Source organism: Drosophila ficusphila, unplaced genomic scaffold (assembly GCF_018152265.1).
Source record: "Drosophila ficusphila isolate 14025-0441.05 unplaced genomic scaffold, ASM1815226v1 contig_791, whole genome shotgun sequence".
NCBI lineage: Eukaryota > Metazoa > Arthropoda > Insecta > Diptera > Drosophilidae > Drosophila > Drosophila ficusphila.
In genome coordinates this window covers 14,687,692-14,708,752 of record NW_025064737.1, presented here as the reverse complement: position 1 = coordinate 14,708,752, position 21,061 = coordinate 14,687,692, and the positions used below count along the sequence as shown (strand labels likewise).

Sequence of the window (21,061 nt, the reverse complement as noted above, 5' to 3'; positions counted from 1 at the left end):
GAAAAGATTAAATAAAAATAATCTGTATTTATTTTAACTTAAATTTTTGGTTGCTGAAATTATTGAAAAAATTTATTTAACGAGCCGCGAAAGAAGTTAAATATAGGCAAATACGAACTAAGATCGAAATGTGTCAAAAACGATCCGTTTACCATCATAGTGTAGTAAAAATAGGGTATAGCATAAAGGTAGAAATATTAAACAACCGTCGAGTGAATTAATAAAGCGCCTTGCGAGGCGGCCACGCATTAAACGACACACACCACAGAAAACATTGCAACGAAAGCAACCAACCAGCTAGGCCAAAAGGCAGGAAGAGCTCCGTTCGGAGGACCATGCCACATGTGTACGAATTCGAATAGATGCCACATGACTGACCACTCCAATGCACTGCACTCCACATTTGTTGTTGTTGCCCGTTTCTTTGTAGCCGAGGGCAAACATTTTGGAATTGCAATTTTCGACTTCATTTCCAGGCTTTGAACGCCTTGGTTACTTTACGTTTTTCTCTTACCCTGGATGTGGCAACGGGAGCGGTGGGGGAACTCTGGGTTCGAGGCACAGGCAACACCTACCAAAGGCACCAAGCCACCAAATGGGCAACAAAAACACAACAGCCCGCTGAGACAACGGGGGGCGGTTGAAACTGAGGCAGGGAGCTCAAGGGAGGGTACCAGAAACTCTAAGAAAAAAATTAGTAAAATTAGAATAAGATTACATATTTATTTATACATAGTTTTTGTTAGCCTTTTTTTTTTTGATACTAGATTAACAAGTGGTACTTACTTATTAATAAACCAATTGATTCAAAATAAACTGAGATCCCCAAAATCAGCTTAAAAGAAGTTTAGAGAAAACCAAACCATAATTTCTGTTGAAATAAATTTAAAATACTTTTCAGCATAAAATAAGTTTCTGGACAAAATCACTTGTACTTCTGTTGGAATTAGATTATATTTTTATAGTAGCCAAAAGTATATGGTAATGGAGTGATTTTCCCTGAGTGTAAGCCACGCAGCAAGTGTTTCGATTTATGTTTTTGCGCCTCGGCCGCCACAGCCAGCTAGCTACATGCCACATGCTCTGGCCGAATCGAGTCGCCTGCGCGGCATTTTCATTCAAAATGTTTAACCAGCCCCGCCGCAAGACCACTTGTTGCTCTTTTATTCATTCAATTTGTCAGTTTTGCACTAGCACAAAACGAAGCCCAGTCCACTCGAGTCCAGGCCGAGATCTCTTCCCCCGTTTCGCCGCCGACGGAGTCAAAAGGTTATCGCCACACTTGCCGCATTTATACGGCCTCATCATGTGGCATGATCATCACGACGATGATAATGACGCCGATCGCGGTTGTGGGCAACGCGCCGAACTCTCCTCCGTTCCATGTTTACATGGCAAAATTATTAGTAGTAATATTTGTGAAATATTTGTTTTCTAATCTGTAAACACCAATCATATTAGCAATTTGAATATGACAGCGCCAGCTCCAAACAGTAACAGGCCTTGTTGTTGCTTTTATTGCTGCGCTACGGAGAGGGTATCTTGATTTTTAGTGAAGTTTAGTACGTTCTTTCAACTATTAAGATATTTGAGTGTTTAGCCCCTTAGGTAGCAAGTGATATTCCCCAATATTATAATACATTGATTACTGGTAAACCCATAAGTGGGCATCTTTTTTAAACAGTTAACTAGCCTAGTTCAAACTAAATCAAAAATAGTACTAAAAAAAATAGTTTACATAATAATTTGACTTTTTCTACATTGTTTCTAATTCACATGAACGAATTCCCTTCAAGCCATCTAGATACATTTGATACATTGTATCTGAAAGAGTATCTTGATATCCGTTAGCAAAAACCCTTCCCGTTTTATATAGGATTTTTGTGGTCAACGGTCAGTGGCTTTCGGCTAGTATTTTGGTTATTATGTTGGTTTGCCTGGTTGGCTCCTTCGATGGGTGGGTGGGTTGGTAGGTGGGGCGTGAGTTATTATCTATTCAATTGTTGCACTTTGCTGCTTCCTATTGCCTTGGGGCATGGCAATGGAAACCACCTCTCCCTGCGCTCGTTCCTCCCCTTAGAAATTTGTTGCTGTGCAGTTATGAGGCGACTGGCATGAAATTTATGATAAATGCCAAGATCTCCGCAGCCTCGAATTCGACTCGGCTCGTTAGCCGTCTCCCGAGCATCGTTTACAACACTTTAAGAGGATTTTACTGCGGCCCCAGTCGCCTCGGCTCCATTGGCAGCCATTAGCAAGCCAATTGACATACTCCTTGACAGACGGTCTGCGGAGAGCTCTAAGTGCATGGAATTTATCATTGGCGATGAATCGACGGCGATGGCGGCGGCGGCGGAGGAGGCTGTTGCCAAAAATGGTACAAATAACGACATAATTTGGCCACAGATCTCCAACCAACAACGCAGATCAGCAGCAGGCCACATTTGAAGCCAAATGGCAGGCAACTTGCAACTTGCAGCTTGCAGCTTGCAACTCGAAACTCTCTGGCAACGACAATCGACATATGCAAATTGACTGTGAAACGCAGACGACGCACGCGGGATAACAGCCAAAAATGGTGTGCAAATCGTTAGGCCACTTTGTAAGTGCACTTAGAGAAAAGTATCTAAAAAACTGCCGAATGGGTAGCATTAAATTTGGTAATGCTGCTGCAATAAATTCTGCCTAATATTCCAAATTGGTAATCGTAACACTTCGTTATATCATAGAATGATAAGAGGATAACCAAATTGTCATCTTTTCTCCAATTTAGGTATCTCTTAAACTTTTTATTCCAGTGCTTTTCCAGTCGTGCCTTGCATAGATCGCACATAAATAATTCAATTAGTTAAAGTTGAAATTAGCGGGCAACAAAACATTTTGTGAAAAGATTTGCCAATCTGACAGTCTTTGATCTCTCGGGGGCCATTTGAGCCGGCAGATGACATCATCCGCCAACGAACTAAACGGTCAGATCAAATGGATTTTTGTGCCGCTTAACTAAATGGCTAAATGCCTTACTGGCTATCAGTTAGCATAGAAAAAGCATAGGCCATGTTTGAACTTGAAATTCCATATTAAGTGCATTTTGAAATAGAATCGAGTGCTGGAAACTGAGTCGGAGTTCATTGTGGTTTTTTTTCAGCACCGGCATGGTAATTACTCTCAGCCTCTTTGGCCCGCTGCAGCAGCCTTGCAATTTGAGCAACAAAAAAGTCAAATTCTGCACTAAACGCAATTAATCAAGCGCCTTGGGTCGTGCCTGGCCAAATGTTTTCCACTCCTAATGATGCCGTGGTCATATACTATATACCTGCAGTTCCCCGCTCCTCTTCGTCTCCCAGAAATTGCTCAAATATGGCCTGGGTCGGAGTTCAAGCCGACTGCAAACTGTGCTTAATGTCTCACTTATGGCCAAGACCAGGCGACCAAGCCTCTCGAGTCGCGAGTTGCGTGAGAATGTTTTGGGCCAAAAGCGGCCAAGCGTTTGTCAAGCTCTAATTTTCCGCGACTCGCAGTCACGTGTCTCGGAGCCAATATCTTGATGGATCGGCCAGCCGGATATCTCGATTGGGGAGTCGGGCATTATATGGCCTGATAATTTGGCTTAAATGCGTGGCCAACTCCACTCAACGACCGTCAGTAATCACAGGGTAAATTAAAGAAATTTTCAACTCAATAACGACTTTCGAATACCCATTTTGTTGAGTAGCAAAACACTTTTGTATAAAAAAAATTAAAAATTGTATCAAATTATATTTAGATTAGAAACAAAAACTGTTTACAAAATAAAACTGTTTTTTAAAAGATCTTTAATAGTCCTTGAAGCAACCAGTACACCCCTCAAAATCTTCTTCCGCTTTGTTTTATAACTGCCTCTAAATAACGTTCTTATCGCCAATCTATTTTATAAATTAATCATTATTCAATCATAAAAGATTAGGATTTACATTGTTTGCCATTTCGCTAACATAGCTTAATCTTAACTTCTGTGGCAAAACCCTGATCGAACTCAATATACCCCTGTAAGCCTCCTCCCGACTTTTGTAATAACTGTCTTTGGAAGTCGTTCCTAATCCTAATCAATTTTGAACGCCTCACGAGGCGTCATAAATAGGCTCGCACCGAAGATAAATACTTGGGGGGCTGGCAGAGTGCCATGGGGAATGGAGCCAAAGGAGGTTGTAATTTTGCATTTTTAAAAAAACATTGCCAAAGTGTTACAATTTCCATTAGTTACAGTTATTTGGCCGAAACAGAGAGTGAGTGAGTGAGTGAGCGAGCGAGTGAGTGAGGCAACCGGGCTCGGCCGGGCACAATTATCAACTTTTTGCGTTGATTACGATGATGGATTATAACACTTTGCCAGTGGTCGGACCAGTGGCGGCTAGAAAAACTGGACCGGCCGACGGGGGAAATTGAATGGGCCGCAATGGCAGCACTTGGGGGCAGGGCAACAGCCGATTGCCACTTCTCTCGTATACATTAACTCCGATACTCGCATGTGGTATACTCGTATAGCGTCTGGTATCCTGCACTCGAGGGCACAGAAATTAATTTAACAGCTTGACAGGATTACGCGAGAACAGGGTCAGCAAAGCAGAAAAGAGCCCGCTGACAGGCGGCACGAAAACTGATTGGTCACAAGTCAAAATCAAAATCAAAAACGCGAGAGACAGCAGCTCTCGGCCCTTGGGGCCATGACGAATGTGGCCAGAAGTCGGGCAACTGTGGCCAATTAGCGGATCATTTAACACGTGCTCCCTCGGTCTGGCCAAAATGGAGGCGACTGACCCGTCGGCGCGGAGACACAGGTGCAGTCGCTCCATCTCCCTGTCTCCGGGTGTGCTAATTGAGCCGCGATCTATGACAAACATAAATGCATTCGGGGAGGGTCCACAACAAGTACCACGAATAGATTCGCCTTCCCAATCCGAACTGCAAAGTTCTCTAACAGCAAACGACACTGACACAATTTAATTGGCAAACAAACAATGTGTTTCACTTATTCTCCCTAAAAATATGACAGAGGGCAAATTCAATTGAATCTCGTTGATAATTCATTAATCTTTATAACGGGTCTCTCCCAAATAAATAAATTGATTGTTTCCCAAAAATACACTTTAAAGAGGAAATTTCAGTATGAGCTGCCAGTGTACGTAAAGCATAAAAACAAAACATTTCAATGATTATAGAAATATTTATTCACATTAAATTTCAAGGCCCTTATAGGATGATGTATTTTATTTAAGGTTTCCTAGGTTAAACAAATATTTAAAAGAAAATAGTATTACTTCTTTAAATAGGGAAAATGAAATATTTATAATTTATAGAGGTTCAAAGACCTTCTCTTATTTAACAATACAACTCTTCGAAGAGTATAGCCAGTCAAAAGTCGGCTTAACGATCATTGACTAGACCATTTGCTATATAAAGTGGCATATGCAAATATGCCGACGATTAGGCCGGGAATACGACTGGTTGGTTACTGGATCGGAGTGACTTCTGACTACTGACTACCGACTACTGACTACTGACTACTGGCTACTGACTACTGGCATCTCCGACTGCCGCCGGCCGATTAATCAATGATAAATCCGAAATAGATAAATGACCGGGCACATGGCAAATGTTGTGTGGTCCGCGGTGCAGAACTGATCACCTGCTGTTGCTTCTGTTGCCTCCGATCCGTTGGCCCAACCCAATGGGCCAGGCCACCCTGCCCCTTTCCTGCTCCTCGGACTCCAATAGCGGGTGCAAGATAAATGCTCCACTGATGATGCTGACAGAGAGCTGGAATTCATGCAGGGAATCTGGAGTGAAGCTCCCCTTGCATCCTCATCATCATCATCTGCATTGACTCTTTATGGGCATTGTCAATGTCCCGCGACGCATTTGCATCGTACGGTTAATTGTGACCGCTATTTGTTGACCAATTGTGGGTGGCAGCCTCACCACAGAAGTACTGCTGCACCACCACCAGCAAACCACCGAACCACCGAATTCGGCATGTCGTGGCATTCTGCATATGCCGAAAAAAAAAATTGAGAACTGGTTTAGGTTTCCATTCTAGTATTTTTCATTCCTTTGCGAAAGGTGTTATTGGTTTGGACAGAAACTGGTTAACAATGAAAATGTTAAAGTAAAAATTAGTTTTTTTTTTATTAAAATATTTAATTCAGTTCAATTTTCAATAGAATAGACAGTATATATTTTTCCTAATATTGTTTTTAAATTAATTTAAATGATTTACAGTTTCTGCTTTAAAATAGTTTTTTAAAGATCCCAAGTTCTAAGCTTCCCACAATTCTTTCTCTCTACCATATTGTAGAATGTTCTGCTAGTTTTTTCATCCTCAAGGGTATTGTTACCTTCGATCCTGTTTTCTAATGCTGCCTCCTCCTTTGGCATTTGCATGGTGCTCTTTGTGGCTGTGGCTCTTTGATCCAGGTTCGCACAGGTGGCACTTGGAGTGGCGACACCGGCGGAGTGAAGAGCTCTTCCAGTGGTCGTGTCCTTCTGCGAGCTTTGCCCTCGTTAGCTCAGCACGTTGCAGTTGCAGCTAGCCGGATATCTATATATAGCCAACTGGTGTAATTTTGATTCATGGCGCGATTATATGTGCGCACGCAGTTTATCTTCTTTTCTTATATCTCTCCTGGTTTTTCTTTTTGTTTCTGTTTTTTTTTTTTTTTTTTTTTTTTTTTGGAGTGAGCTGCAGCACAGTAGCCTCGGCCCAGCATGAAGGCTTGAAATCCGAACACTTTCTGGAGGAGCCCCTCTGGGGCCAATCCTCCAGCCGCTGCCCCTTGCTTGTGGCACTTAACATTTTATTGTTAATAAAATATATTACAAGGCGCAATACAAAAGGCCAACCGGGTTGCGAGCCAGGCTCTCGTTGCATTCAGGCCCGAATGCGTTAACGAAATCATCTACCACATCCTCCGGCCCCTTTGAGATCCAACCCCTTTCCCCACAGGTGAAGTCCCCCCAGTCTCCGCCTCTGGAAATGTCGCGTGAGTTCGTGTCGTACATTTAACGCGTGACTTCTTTTGAAAATTGTTCATAAATTTCGCGTTTAACAGTAGCAGAAAGGCAACGGCAGAAAAAAGGCCACAAAAGTCGGGCCAATACAAGATCGTTGAAGGCTGCGGCCAGGAATTGGGTAACTGAAATTATAGCAAGTCAGAAATTAAGGCTCCAGATTAATATTGATACCCTTTAAGGAGATAAAAAAAGGTAAAGGTGTTAACAAGGTTAATAAGTTTTATTAAGGAAATATATGTAGGAAGGTCAGTTTTCATCAAAAAAATTATGTGTTACACAAAATAATGATTAAGCTTTTTAAACAAACTTATTAAAAACTTAAAAAATATATAAAAAATATTGGTAAATAAAAAGAATTTTTGTGATTTAATTTTATAAATTTTTAGCTTATTGACATTTAAAAATTCCCCACAACTACTGAATCAAGTACACTCGAAATACGGCAAAGGGCATAACCATTTCGCCACGGATTGTTGGGCTCATAATTTTGTGCAACTGAACGAAAATGATTTCACAAATCCGACAGATGCAGCGACCACGGACCATGGCGACAGATAAATGAAGAGAGCCGGGAAAATAAATTACTGAATCTCAACTCATCGCCCGGTGCCTTTCGCTCATTATAATGCAAATGCAATATATAGACTCATAAATTTATGCGATCATTCGAGTATTTCTAATTAATAACACACAAAATGTAATCAGCAATGTTAATTAGGCACATCCGCTGTTTAGTTCATTCAGCGTTGTCACCTCCACTCCACTCCACGTTCGTTTTCATTCATAAAAATCCGACAGAGACTCTGTCACAGTTTTTCGATTCGGTTTCGACTGCTGCCCACATGGCAAAATGCTGGCTGGATTTGCATAGTTCGTAAGCCAAGTCAAGTGATCATGGCTGCTGTAGTAAAAAAGGCACAAAATCGTTAAAGATTTTGTATGCTTGTTTTCGATCATTCAAAGTTTTTAGCCCGAGAATTGCCAAACCGGTTTACCGGTTATGAAACTGTTTCAGTTTTATCGGTTGTGTGTTTTCTGTGGTTTTTTCGAGTTTTTGTGAAGTTTTATGAATGAAAGAGCGTAAAATTTGCATTTGAAACACGTGAAGTACCACTCGAGATTACTCATTCGCCCCAGTGAACTTCGCCAAAGAAATAGCAAATCAGTTCCGAGGGAAAAGGCTGAATGTACTGTGAATCAACATTTCACTGACAGGTGCGCCAAACTGATTCATCTCTTTGCTTATTCAAATATACAAATAAGCAAAGTGAATTATTATTAATTTATTGTTTCCGGTGCGGTTCAGTTTGAATTGCTGCCGCGCTCAAAGCGATTAATAATGGATCCATAGAAATGCTAACACACATCTAATGCTTTAAGCACTTGTCAGGCTTTGAACTCTGTTTGTTCCACTCGTTGAAGTTTATCCACAAAAGGCGCCAATTATGTCGGTGGCGAAATGATACCTCAACTGGCCAAATCACGCCGATCGTTCTGCCTTCGGTCCGCCTTTCCAAACAAAAAGCCCCAAGACGAGGTCAAACTCAAGCTGTGCAATCGACCAACTGACTGACTGACGGCCACGATCTGGACGATCGACGTTAGACAGGCAATTTGTAGACTTTTAAAATAGTTTCAAATGGAGCGCAGCCAGTCGTCCACCAGCAGGCACTCTCGACCAGACAACCTGTGCGCTGTCCGATCGCCAAAAGCGATTGACCACAGCAAACACAACAATGAGGAGTTGGTTTCAAGGAAGTCGCGGTTTTCCATACCCTTTTGTGGAATGTCCTTAATGTATTTAAAATATGAGGAAAAATTATGTTTCTTTTGAATTGTTAAAGTAAACAGCACAGCAAACAACATTTTAGAACTGTTCCATAATTTCACGATAAATTAAACTAGAATAATATTTAATTATATGAGAAGAATTTTGATTGTTTATTTAGTGATGGCTCTTGAAATATTATTATTATTAGATATTAAAAAAAATTAGTAAACATTAAAATGAAACCTAATCTTTCTAATGTAATAAAAATGGAACATAACATATATCTCAAAAAGTATTTAAAGTTGTCTACCAACTTTTTACAAATTTAAGCATTTGAAAAACCTTTATACCACATCAGCAATCCCCTTTCAAAAGAGTATAAAAAGCGCATGCAAATTAATAGCCAACTTTGGCCAAAAATTAATTGATCACTCGAGACAGGCAACATTGCAGAGATTGCGGACCAGACTTATAGACTTATAGACCCGGCGATCGATCGATGGCCGGCTGATCGCCGCGAATTATGTTGGTGCTGGTGGGTAAGTGCCCGCATATTGGAGCTGATCATAGACTTCCTGAGGTAGCCAGATCGATTATGTTGGTGAAATGTTTTTTATGGCTCCATGAACAAATTTCAATTAACATATTCACGCAATAATTGCAGGGGTCTCCGCGGCCCACGTTGCATGTGGTTAGGAAGGGAAAAAGCGAGACCCACGCTCGAATCCCCACAAGACACGTGTCAAACTTCCGATCATTAGGAGGAGACAGCCGCTCATCGCACCACGCCCACTCGCACCGCTGGAGGGGCCCTAATTAATAAACAGACAAAACAATTTTAGGGCCCTTTAAAAGAGAAAAACCATTCGGATTGATAAATTATCGAAAATGCAGTTTAGCGTGTGCCTTAGACAAAAAGATATTGAGATTAATCATTGGACAGGCCGCTCGTCATCATCATCCGATCAGATGCGTTGGCGATCTTCTACGGTAATCCCGCTTAATTAATGATGGCCACGCATGGAAAGCGATGGAAGTGTCGTCGTATAATCCAGTGGGTCAATGGAAAATAAAATAATAAAAACAAAAAGCAGGCCATGATGGTAGAGGCGTTGGAAAATATTTGACAATTTGATGCGGTGGTGTTAGCTTTAAGAATTTATAAGGTGCTAGAATAATAGGAGAAGAAAACAAGCTTAGAACAAATGAGTTGTGCAATAAATAAATAAATCAATATCTTAAATACAAACCCAATAAAAATATTTTTATCTGAGCTCCCCAACAAGATAATCGCTAAATAAATATCCCAGGCATTATTAATTCAGACTTCTGTTGGCTTCCACACCCACATTAGGTCATGGCAATTACCGTTGATCTCTGGCTTAGAGCGGCTCATAATCAAGACTCAAGTTTTAATTCAAATTTGCCCCAACGCCCATATATCTAACAAGTATCACACACAATGTTGCAAGATCGTTTGGATCGGATCGCTGGGATCGCCGCCACGGTCCACAGATCTAAGTGGGCCAACTTTTGGCCTGTGGCTTGCTGCGGTCACTGCGAATCCCCCTCGGATCCCCCGACAACGCCAAAAATCGGACACTCCACAAATCTCCCGCAATTACAATACTTTATAAACTTATTTTTCTTCTCCCCATTGCGGGCCTTGTATTATCGTCTAATTGCATCGCCGACGCTCTTGGCATTTAGCGCGTCAACAAACGAGCCGCCAACGCCGCGACCCAAGCCCCAAAGATCCCCACCCCCCGCCCCCCTAATCCACTCACACCTCAGCAGCGGTTCAAAGCTGAAAAAAAAATTATATATATATATATCTCTAAGAGGGGGAGGGAGAGAAAAAACAAAGCAACAGAGTGGACCGCAGGCCGTTCCATTCATCATTTTTCGTTTAGTGACGCGCGTGCCTCGTGCGCCTCAAATCGAGTGTTATTTTTTTCACAGATTTTCAAATTGAGACGTCATGATCTCTCGTCGGCTCTTTTCAGTTATGGGTTTGGGTTTATGATTCTCTTTGGGATATGTACGTACAACATTTATTGTTTCATAAGGCACTGCGGGCATGCAACTAACTCTAAGATAGAACATTGTTGTGCTTATGAGCTACGAGTATAATTTAGCGAGTATAAAACTGCAAATACTACAAAGATCAGTACAATACGAAATACAACAGCAATACAACCGAGTCTTAAGCCAAACTTATTCATATGCATACTAGTTTCTAAAGTGCAACCTATAATATGTTTTAAATAAAATCTATAGTTGGTTTAAATTCGAGCTGCTTTCTAGTTTTTGGTTTCACGCCTTTGGTGTATTTTAGGGATCTTAGGGATATACAGACTTACATGAGAGCTATATACATAAATTCGAGTGCAGATAGTTTTGTTTTCGTTTTTCATGGTATCCCATGATTTTATGATTTTTAATATCCTTTTATGGAAACCCTAGATCTTTCAATGAATTTTCTTAGGTCAAGCTTAAACAGTTTAATAATTTGCGAACCCCTTTCAAATAATTTGATCTTTTTCATAAGCTGGCTCAAAAGCATATCCTCTCGTTTTGTAATTGCACCACTTTTGCAGGTTATCCGTTTCATCCGCCTCCTCATCGCTTGTTGATGGCGGGGTGTCCAGATTGGCAATATCCACATCCAGATAATCCTCCTTCGACTGCAGCAACTTGTCCATATACTCGACGATTTCCGTGAAAGGCGGCCGATCGTCGGCGTTAAAGTGCCAACACTGTCGCATGAGTATGTAGATGTTCATGGAGCACTTCGCCGGCTTCTCCATCCGGTGACCGGACATCAGATAACTGTAGAGCTCCTCCGCGGACATGATCGTTGGATACGGCTGCTGTCCATAGGTCATGATCTCCCACAGCAAAATACCATATGACCAGACATCGCTCTTCGAGTCGTAGAACTTCTCCTGCAGGGACTCCGGTGCCATCCATTTGATGGGCAGCCTTCCATTCGTGTTCTTCCTGTAGTAATCCGTGCTCTGGATGTCCCTCGCCAAACCAAAATCAGCTATCTTCAGTACATAATCATCGCTGACGAGCACATTCCTGGCGGCCAAATCTCGGTGGATGCAGCGACGTGAAGCAAGGTAATCCATTCCCCTGGCGATTTGGTGGGCGAACTTGATCAGATCCTTTTCGGTGATCACATGAGCAGGTGGCGATGGCGGCGGTTGGGAACAATCCTGATCCCTGCCATAGGGTCGATTCTTGTAGAGGAAGTCCTTGAGATTGCCATAGGGTGCATATTCAACGACTACGTAGAGTGGTCCACTTTGACTGCAGCAGCCCAACAGGTTGATGATGTTGATGTGGCGGCCGATGATCTTCATCACCTCCATTTCACGCACCAAACTGGCGATGTCGTCGTCCGTGTGGCCCTCCTTCACCATTTTCACGGCCACAATGGCATTGTTAACCTCCGCCATGACCACTCGTCCAAAGGCACCTTCGCCCAAAGTGGCACCCAAAACGAGATGACTTCTCGGAAGTTCCCAATTCGAGTCCAGCGGGAATTCGTACTCATTAAACGGAGCCGGTTCATTGCCGTTCTGAAGAACAGTTGTCCGCTGCTTTTGTATCCTGACTACCGGCATGATCATGGTGTCCATGGAACCACTGGAATCTCCGCCACCTTCGGGCTTGAAGATGATCACCTTTTTGGTCCACTGGTGTACGGTTTCGATGCGCTGTTTCAGCACCTTCTCGTGCTTCATCTTGCGAATGGCATAGAAGACAAACAAGGTGGTCATGATGATGAAAATTAATCCGCAAACGATGAAGATGTACACGAAGAAGGTCGAATGAAGCGAACCAGTGGCAACACCGGCCACCTCCAAGTCCTTGAGGCTTCTCACTACTCTCAAATACGCCGTGGTATTCGATTGACCCAAGCTGTTGCTTTCGATGCAGGTGTACCAGCCCTCCTGTTCCATCGTGACGTTCACGAACTCCAGCTGATCCTGATCCTCGGCGATTATCGATCGGTTGTTCGAGCAGTTGGTCACTCCCTGGCAGGGCACAAAGATCCACGCTTTTTTGCTGGTCAAATCCGAGAGGTACTTGCACTCCATCTTGCCACTTCCATTCACCACGAGTGTGAGATTCGAGGGAGTGACAATTGAGATGGGTCGATGGTTGACTCGATCGCTCACGATCAACTGTGTGTTGTGGTAAATGCAACCCAGGGGGATTGCACACCTTGCAGGTGTAGTTGGCACAGTCACCCGGCACCAGATCCTCCATTATCAATGTCCAGCGATTCCTCTTGACAGTCCCATAACCACGAGCCCAATCGGCGGTTCCATTGCGATACCAAGTGATATTGGGATCGGGTTTCCCCAGAGCGTGACAGCTTAAGGCGAGCAGGGAGCCCGAGGGTCGCGTCTGCAGAACACTCATCTTCTTGGGATGCCGCCAGGTGGGCATTGTATTATTCTTCTCCGGCAAATCCGGCAGATCCGGCTGATCCGGTTTGTTATCATCATCATCTCCAGTGCCATCATCAAAATCCATTGCTGTTTGATTACTTGTCGGTTTGCTTGGCCTTCCGCTTGGGGAATCCTTTTGCACCTCCTGACTGTTGGCCATTTGGCGGCGCGCCTCGACTTGCAACAGTGGTTGCCACATCAGCAGCAGCACCAATATCGCCAGCGAACTGCTCGTCATTGTGATCGTTGAGTGACTGGCACGCCAACTCCAGGCAGCAGCCATTTTTAGGATATTTATTTTTGTAACTCTTGCGGCGGGGGCACAAAACACACAACGGCACCCTCAAAAGTGCAACTGCAACTGCCACAACTCCGTTGCCGGAGGAGTTTGTCGCATGTGCTGTATGCTGTGTGCTGTGTTCTGTGGTTTTTTATTCACCGGAAATCCACTTTAGAGTACTCCGCTCTATATGCAGTGCTCTCCCTTCTGCTTTTTTCGCTCTTGCGCCGGAAGAAGATCGATGATCTTCTAGTTTCTAATTTATAATGGAAACAACAACAGTTGCCTCTTTAGTGCAACATGTGTGTGCCTTTGAAGTGATCCACCACTCCGCCTCCACTCCGATCGCAATCGGATGCCGATGATGGTGATGGTGATGCTTCTCCTGGTGCTTCTGCGATGATCCTCTTGTGATGATCACCTATCTTATCTTGTTGATGTAACGGAAATACTCTCTCCCCCAAAAACAATGCCGCCCGGCTTTTAATTACTTGGAGGGGGGGCGGGGCATACGTGTGTGTGATTTACTCAGTGAGTTGATGGATTTATGGCAGCCATCTTGTCACCAAAAGAACTCCAAACGTGGGCGTAGATGATCGAAGGTTCCATAGATCATTCGGAAAACTCCGGAGGGCGGATTCTCCGGATCGTGTTTGATGTGACTGCAACACCTGGAAGAATGCATTCGATTAGATTTATGATCACATCCGTTTAGTATATTATGGCGGCTACACAAGAAAAACTTTTCACCCACAACAACAAGTGCAAAAGTAAATGGAGGATAGGAAGTGTACAAGATACATCCGCTGGATTCTTTTGAGTCAATGAATTTCCTTTCAATTTGTTTACAAGCATTTTTCGTGAATTAACTTGCCAGACTTTTTTTGCGGAGATTCTTTTCTGGTCTTGACTCGATTAAAGGCCATTTCCATTTGGCGAGCTTAATTAAAATGTCGCGCACATTTCCGGTAACTTGTTCTCAACCGCTCCGATTTTCGTCCAGCGCGTGCCATAAATTAAAAAATGGTCCAGAGGAATGAGCTCAGAAAGTGCGGTAAATAACAACAAATACTGCGGGTTTTATATCTTTTACGCGTTGCATATTTTATCGGTATTGAAAATAGCTTTTATTGGCACATAAAGACTTTTCGGCTAGCACTCTTTTTAATACCGTCATAAAATGACGATCTGTCTTTTCGTTTACCTAATTGGCGAGAGAAAACTCTTTTCAACTTGTTGTCAGTTTACTTTGCAATGGGGATTCTATATATAAGGCTCCCTCTAATGTTGTTCTGTTTAATGTTCTATTCTATTTTTCGCACAACTCGTCGACGGTGTCACTCACGTTTCTCCGTTTCACTAAAAGGGTGAAGAAAAATCCCCTGGCTTTTTGCGACTTGTGAATCGAGAATCGAGAATTTTCACGGAGCTCGACGAAAACTGTTCCAAATTGGTCTGAGTAGTCCGATGTACTGAAATATGCCCAATGCCAATTCCGATTCCCAACGATCGCACAATATATCGCCCTCTCTTATTTCTCCGGCACTCTCTCTTTCGCTCCCCGGGTCGCCCTTCTCTCTTCCACTAGCCACCATCTCTCCCACACGATGTCCTACTCTGTCCTACTCAATGCGCCGGCGTTGGGAAAGAACGACTCAATTTAGTGGCCCTCGAGTCGCTTACGCTTTTGCCGTTATACTTCCAATGCCTGCATGACCTACAGTTGCGGGGTATATCCGTTTTAAGGTTAAATACGGCAACAATGTTCAAAAGAAATTTCTTGACAGACAGTTTGTTTTAGAGAGCAATGAGTAAAAAGTAGGTTCTAGAAAATACTAGAATACTCTGTACCCCATGTTTTAATTTTATGTTATTTATTTAAAAAAAAAATTTAATTTTTTTTTATTATTAATTTTAGAATTTTGACATGCTCATTCAATTTTTAAAAACCCAAGCATTTTGTATACAAAATCTTTAATAACTCCCAATTCTTCCAGTTTAGTGAAAAACCTTTGAGGATTTCCCATTTTTTTCAATTTAAACCATTTAAATACCAAGTATCTCAAAGTCAAAAACCCCAAAAAGTATCGTTTTCGTTCTGGTTAGGGGTCTGTTTTGTTGGTCGTTGCCTTTTGCGTCCCGCATCTTTTCGCTTTCAACAACGGCAGCCTTAATTTTTCACATATGCTCGACTGGTCTCCCTCGGAATATCTGAGTATCTCTCCTGTTGCCCCGAGTATTTCTCTCATCTTTAATTAAAACAGACACAGTTTCTCTCGCTGTTCTGGTGATCTTTCCAGTCACATTCAGCCCACATCTGGCGGAAAAAAAATTAAAGAAATTAAAAGCAACAAAAATAACGAACGGAGAGACTACTGTGTTGTCTCTGTGTGTTCATCGGCCTTCCTCCCGCCCCCTTCGCCACGCCCACAGTCAGAGTCGCAGACAAGGGCAAATATTGTTTCGGTTTGCATTTGGTGCTCTATTGTTGACTGCAACATGTGGGCACATCATCAGAATCGAACGTACACATGTGTATATCCATCTACCTAAGATCGTGCCACACATGTGTTGCACAGACATTGTCGTCGGTTTTTAGAGGGGAAGTCGAAAATCGACTCCAGCGAGAAAACGACGCCGGAATGGGGTTATCCAAAATTTGGACTTCCAGGAAGGCAGCCGCCAAATCGGAAACTGCCAAAATATAAAATTTTCCTCACCCCCCAGGCGCACTGACCTTCACCTCCATCGGAAACGACCGCAGGTTTCTAGTATACAGTATTTCCTGTGCAGCCCAAAATTGAACGCAAAATAAACAAACACGGTGCGAAAAGTATTCGCAAAGTGTACACACAACATCCATCTCCTATCGCATTGAACCGCCGGTCACTTGGCATCCATTTCCATCGCACGGGTTCACCGTAAGTGACGCACTTGGTCGGTAACCCCGCCACCTCGATACCAAGTGGAGACCGGCACGAGTCTGTAATTTCGCACGGTTCGTCGGCAGGTTCCAGCCACCCATCTCCCCTGTACAACCACCCATCCATCCATCTATCCACCATATGCCACTCAGTACGTGACAGCGGGAAGGTTGGATATCATGGGGGAGCTCTACTAAGATGCCGATGGAGGGAAAGGTCGAGTGAAGAAAATCGTGAAGGAAAACCCCGATCCGAGAACGTGAAACCAAATAGGTTTTAAGAATTTCAAAAGTATTTTCAGATATTTAAAACCATAAAATACAGAGGTTGCAATTTAAAAAAAAAATAAAAAATAAACATTATTACAAAGCCACAAACCCTAGTCATTCCAAATTCATACCTGATTGGTTTTTATTTTTATGAATGCAATATTACACAAATAAACATTTTGAAATTTCGTTTCCTTCGAATGCATTTAAATTAGTCATTGTGTTAATTTAAGTGATTACTTCAGAAAATGTTTACAAAGCTGTGTTTACCCTCTACTGTAGTTTCAATAATAATTGGGGTGAAGAGTGAACCCATTCGTTGCAAAAATAATATTTACCAAAAATGCTTGTAAACAATGGCTTTTACAATTTAACTTTGTAATACACACTCCTAAAAGGATTTATTTCCACAAAAAGATAATAATTACCATTCGAAACATCAGTCAAGATCAAACGATTATCCCGCTGCTCCTGAATAAGATTACCTGGGATCGAAACAATACCTGGAATCGGCGGTACAATTAGCTAAACAAACCTAACCTTAATTATCATTCATAAATAAGTTTTTGGGCCACAGAGGGGGAAAAGTGAGGAAGGATGATCGTCAGGGAGCAAATTGAGTGATTGCCAAAGGCAACAAAACAGAAGCCGATTCAGTGAGAAGATGGCATCGTAAAGCTTCCCGACCGACCAAACAGATACGCGATAAATATATACAAATAGCTATATACACACAGATATAGAGAAAGTCGGACAAAGAGCAGACAAGTTGAAATGTTTGTTTACGCGGCTAGAAAATATTGCATGTTCCCCTTTAGATGCTCGCAATCCATGTTGGTTAATAACAAATCCCATTCCCCATATCAAGCTGGGAAAAAAATCTGAACTGAACCGAACTGAAAACTAAATTATGAATTTGAAATATTTTCTCAGCTCTGCCGCGTCGGTTGGGCTGTAAAAGCAAATAAATAAATATAAATTAGAATGGGAACCCTGTGGAAAAGTGCTTTCAATTTGAGCATGAACCATAACAGAGAAATAAAAAACGTATTCTATGGGGCTTTCAGTCCGAGGAGAACTGGCCATATTCAGTACATTATGGGGTAGCCAGAGAAGAGATAATTGAACGATTGACTACATACACAGCGAGATAAACGACACAAATTGCTTTGGTTCACCAACATGGAACCAAAGCACATTTTACACTTTTTGGCCTTTGGGTGAAAAGTCAAATTGCTGTGTGCGGTCAATCAAAAAGTAGACCAAACAAATAATTTGCGCAATTACGCAAAAAAAGCTAAATAAACCAATGCCGCCGATGCATATGTATAAGTAGTACCAAAAAGTATATATTTTTAAAGACTTACCTCACATGCGTGTTGCTCCAAAACAAAAAGCTTGTTGCCAAATAGCCCAGAGTATCCAAAATGTCTTTGCGTCTCGCTGCGGAATTTCACTCGCCTTCGGTTAAAATGTAAATGTTTCACCAAAACACAATTGAGAAAGTTCACAGAATTCGAGAATTTTTCCACTTAAAATTCTTGAAATGTTTTAGTACGTATTTTTACGGCACTTAAGCACAAAAACAGAAACAGAAGCAGAAATTGCCGCACACTTGACTCTGTCTCACTCTTTTATTTTCCTCCGAATGTGTTTTCACAGTCCGGTGTTGCTAATTATTATTAACCATAATTATTAAGCGAAATTGGCCGATCGATTCGAGTTTGTTTGCTGTCGATTTTCCTCCGATTTTCTAACTGTAACGGCACGCAGTCCGATCGCAACTGAAGTCAAACCGAACAGAACCAGGCGAACGCCGCGAAATAAATCTCTTCAATTAAATGAGGGAACAAATGAAACGAATTCACATTCCCCCATTCAACATGCTGGAGAACACATCTCTGCAATGTATTTTCGCGGCAGCCGCATAAACAAATACAGAAAACACACAAAATTGAACGGAACGCCAGCCACACATTGTATAATCCACCGAAAGAGAGGAAGGGTCGAAAAACCGGGGATATAGCATGGGGTATGGGCTATATGGTACATGGCATAGGGGCTACGGGGCTCCGGAACACATGTGTGTATCTGAGTGGCGGCCTTCCCTTGGAAAGTGAAATGTAATTGAGTGCGGGATATGCACTCGTTCTAAATTCGTTCAATTGAGTCGAATGAAATATCTCGAGAATCCACTGCACAATGTGTTGCATAGTTTTGAGCGCAGTGAAAAAATTCATGAATATCATTATGGGGGTGCCTAACCCCTAGGAACTCTTCCGATGATCCTTGATAATCCATTAAAGTGATAAAAAAAAAATATCTCCTTTGATCCTTCAATCTTCAATTTTAAGACAATTTACATAAATCTTCATAATTTTGTTTGTAGTATAAAAGGTTTTTAACTAAAAGTAATTAAAATCTTCCAGTTCCTAAATCCCTCACTTTCATTAGTTTTCTGTTAAATCCAACTACGAATTCGTTACCAGTTATTAAACTTAAACTGAAAGTTATCAATTTAAAGTGGAAACTGATACTGTGAATTTAAATAAACCCAAGGCATTTCTTCACGCTTCGATCGAGGTGGAAAATCCGGAATGGGATTCATTAGCTGGCACAATACGACGCTAAGTAAGTTAGCAGTTATTAATTATGGGCTACTTAAAGTAAATGCGGCTTCACAACCGGTAGCCAGGTTAAGATGGAAGAAAGCCCCTCTAATGAATGACACTCGAGTAGAAAAAGCCATCAAAGCACACACGCTGTGAGCCAAAGACAATGGCATCGTTTAGCGTTTGTCTCTATGGAGACCCCAGAAAGGGTTGCCCAAACAATGGAACCGGAGGGGATTTTGGCCGAAAATCGAAAACAATTAACGATTATTGACTATCAATTGTGGTTGAGGGGCCCGCTCTGTGCCAAATGGCGTTACGCCTGACTGATTAATTGATGCTGCTGCCCGGAATGGGAGGATCTCCATGAGTGGTTAGCATAGTTCCAGCAGTTAACAACCTCGTAAAGCCGTAGAAAAACGGGAGGGGGAGAAAACACTGGGGTTAAAGACAGACACCAACCAGTGTATGGTCATAATACTTAAATTTTATGCACTCCCGGGCAATCCTCCTGGCTGCCAAACTCTTCGGGCTGCCGATTCTCAGATTCCGTATGGCTTTTCAATTTGGCCAGAACGAAACGCAAGTTGTTAGCGTTTCGAACATAGAAATAAATATTGGGAAATTGGCTCAAAGTCTGGACGCGGCTTGGTTGGCTCTCGAAGCCTTTGGCCATCGGCTCTGGGAATGGGAAATCGGAAAATCGGGAATGGGGTTTGGGGGTTTGGGGAATGGGGAATGGGGACCGGCTTTTGGAGACACGATCTCCAACTCGAGACTCAAGTTGGTCGACACGATCTGCAACCATCTCGCAGAGATCTCGTGCAGAGCAGCCAAACAGCATAAAGTTAATTGCTAATATGATTAATTGCACATTAACATGAATTTTTATAGCCAATTATATGCGAAATATGCCAATGAGAAACTTTTTCGACCGGCAAATTAAACAACCAAAACGACGTAAGAAAAGCGTGTACATATCTGCTGGACTTTTTGAAGTGCAATAGATAAAAAGATAGGCTTTGATGCTGTCAATGTAAATAAGGAAGAGCAATATATTAAGATGGTCGGGGAAAATGAAATTAGCTTGTAAGTAAATCAATTAATTTTGAAGGGAAACAATTAAAATAGTTACCTCAAAGTAAATGATAGGCAAGTACATTTCAATGAGTCATTAACTTTGATACATTTAAAAGGTAATTGTAATGCAATTTATTTCATTTCTAACTTATTTATTAACCATGAACAAATATATATTTAATCTAGCTGGCTGTCAACACACTCTAAATGGGTTCACCTCTGCCACAAATCGAAAAACCCGCTTCCAAACCAGATCAATTCCATAGCTGATGTTGATAATTTATGCATAAACTATGCGTGGCAATTTGGCATCTTCCCAATCCGAGTGGGCTGGCAAAATTATGCGGGTGTGTTTGCATTGCCACAAGAGCAGACAAATAGAGAAAAAAATAAATAAATAAATGAAAATGCAATAACCCTCGAGAGAGACGGAAAACAAAAAGCCAAATCACAATTCCAATCACTCAAAAACTATTGGAGGAGATTCGAATTTGAATTATTGGCTCCACCTTGCCTGCCTGCACCACCGAAAGCCAAAAGCCACTCCGCTCGGCATTTCCGGTCTTAAATCTTTAAGCGCGTGAGCTAATCATAACTTACAATGTGGTC

General features: G+C 42.1%; 1 protein-coding gene across 1 annotated transcript; it reads right to left on the bottom strand.

Annotated features, from left to right (window-relative positions):
• Positions 1–10,856: 10,856 nt before the first annotated feature.
• On the bottom strand, positions 10,857–15,024 carry LOC108087336 (fibroblast growth factor receptor homolog 1). Its single transcript, XM_017184671.1, is given in 3 exon segments — positions 10,857–13,047; positions 13,049–14,238; positions 14,913–15,024. Coding segments are annotated over 2 exon segments (2,226 nt in total). The 5' UTR covers positions 13,571–14,238; positions 14,913–15,024; the 3' UTR covers positions 10,857–11,343.
• Positions 15,025–21,061: the final 6,037 nt, after the last annotated feature.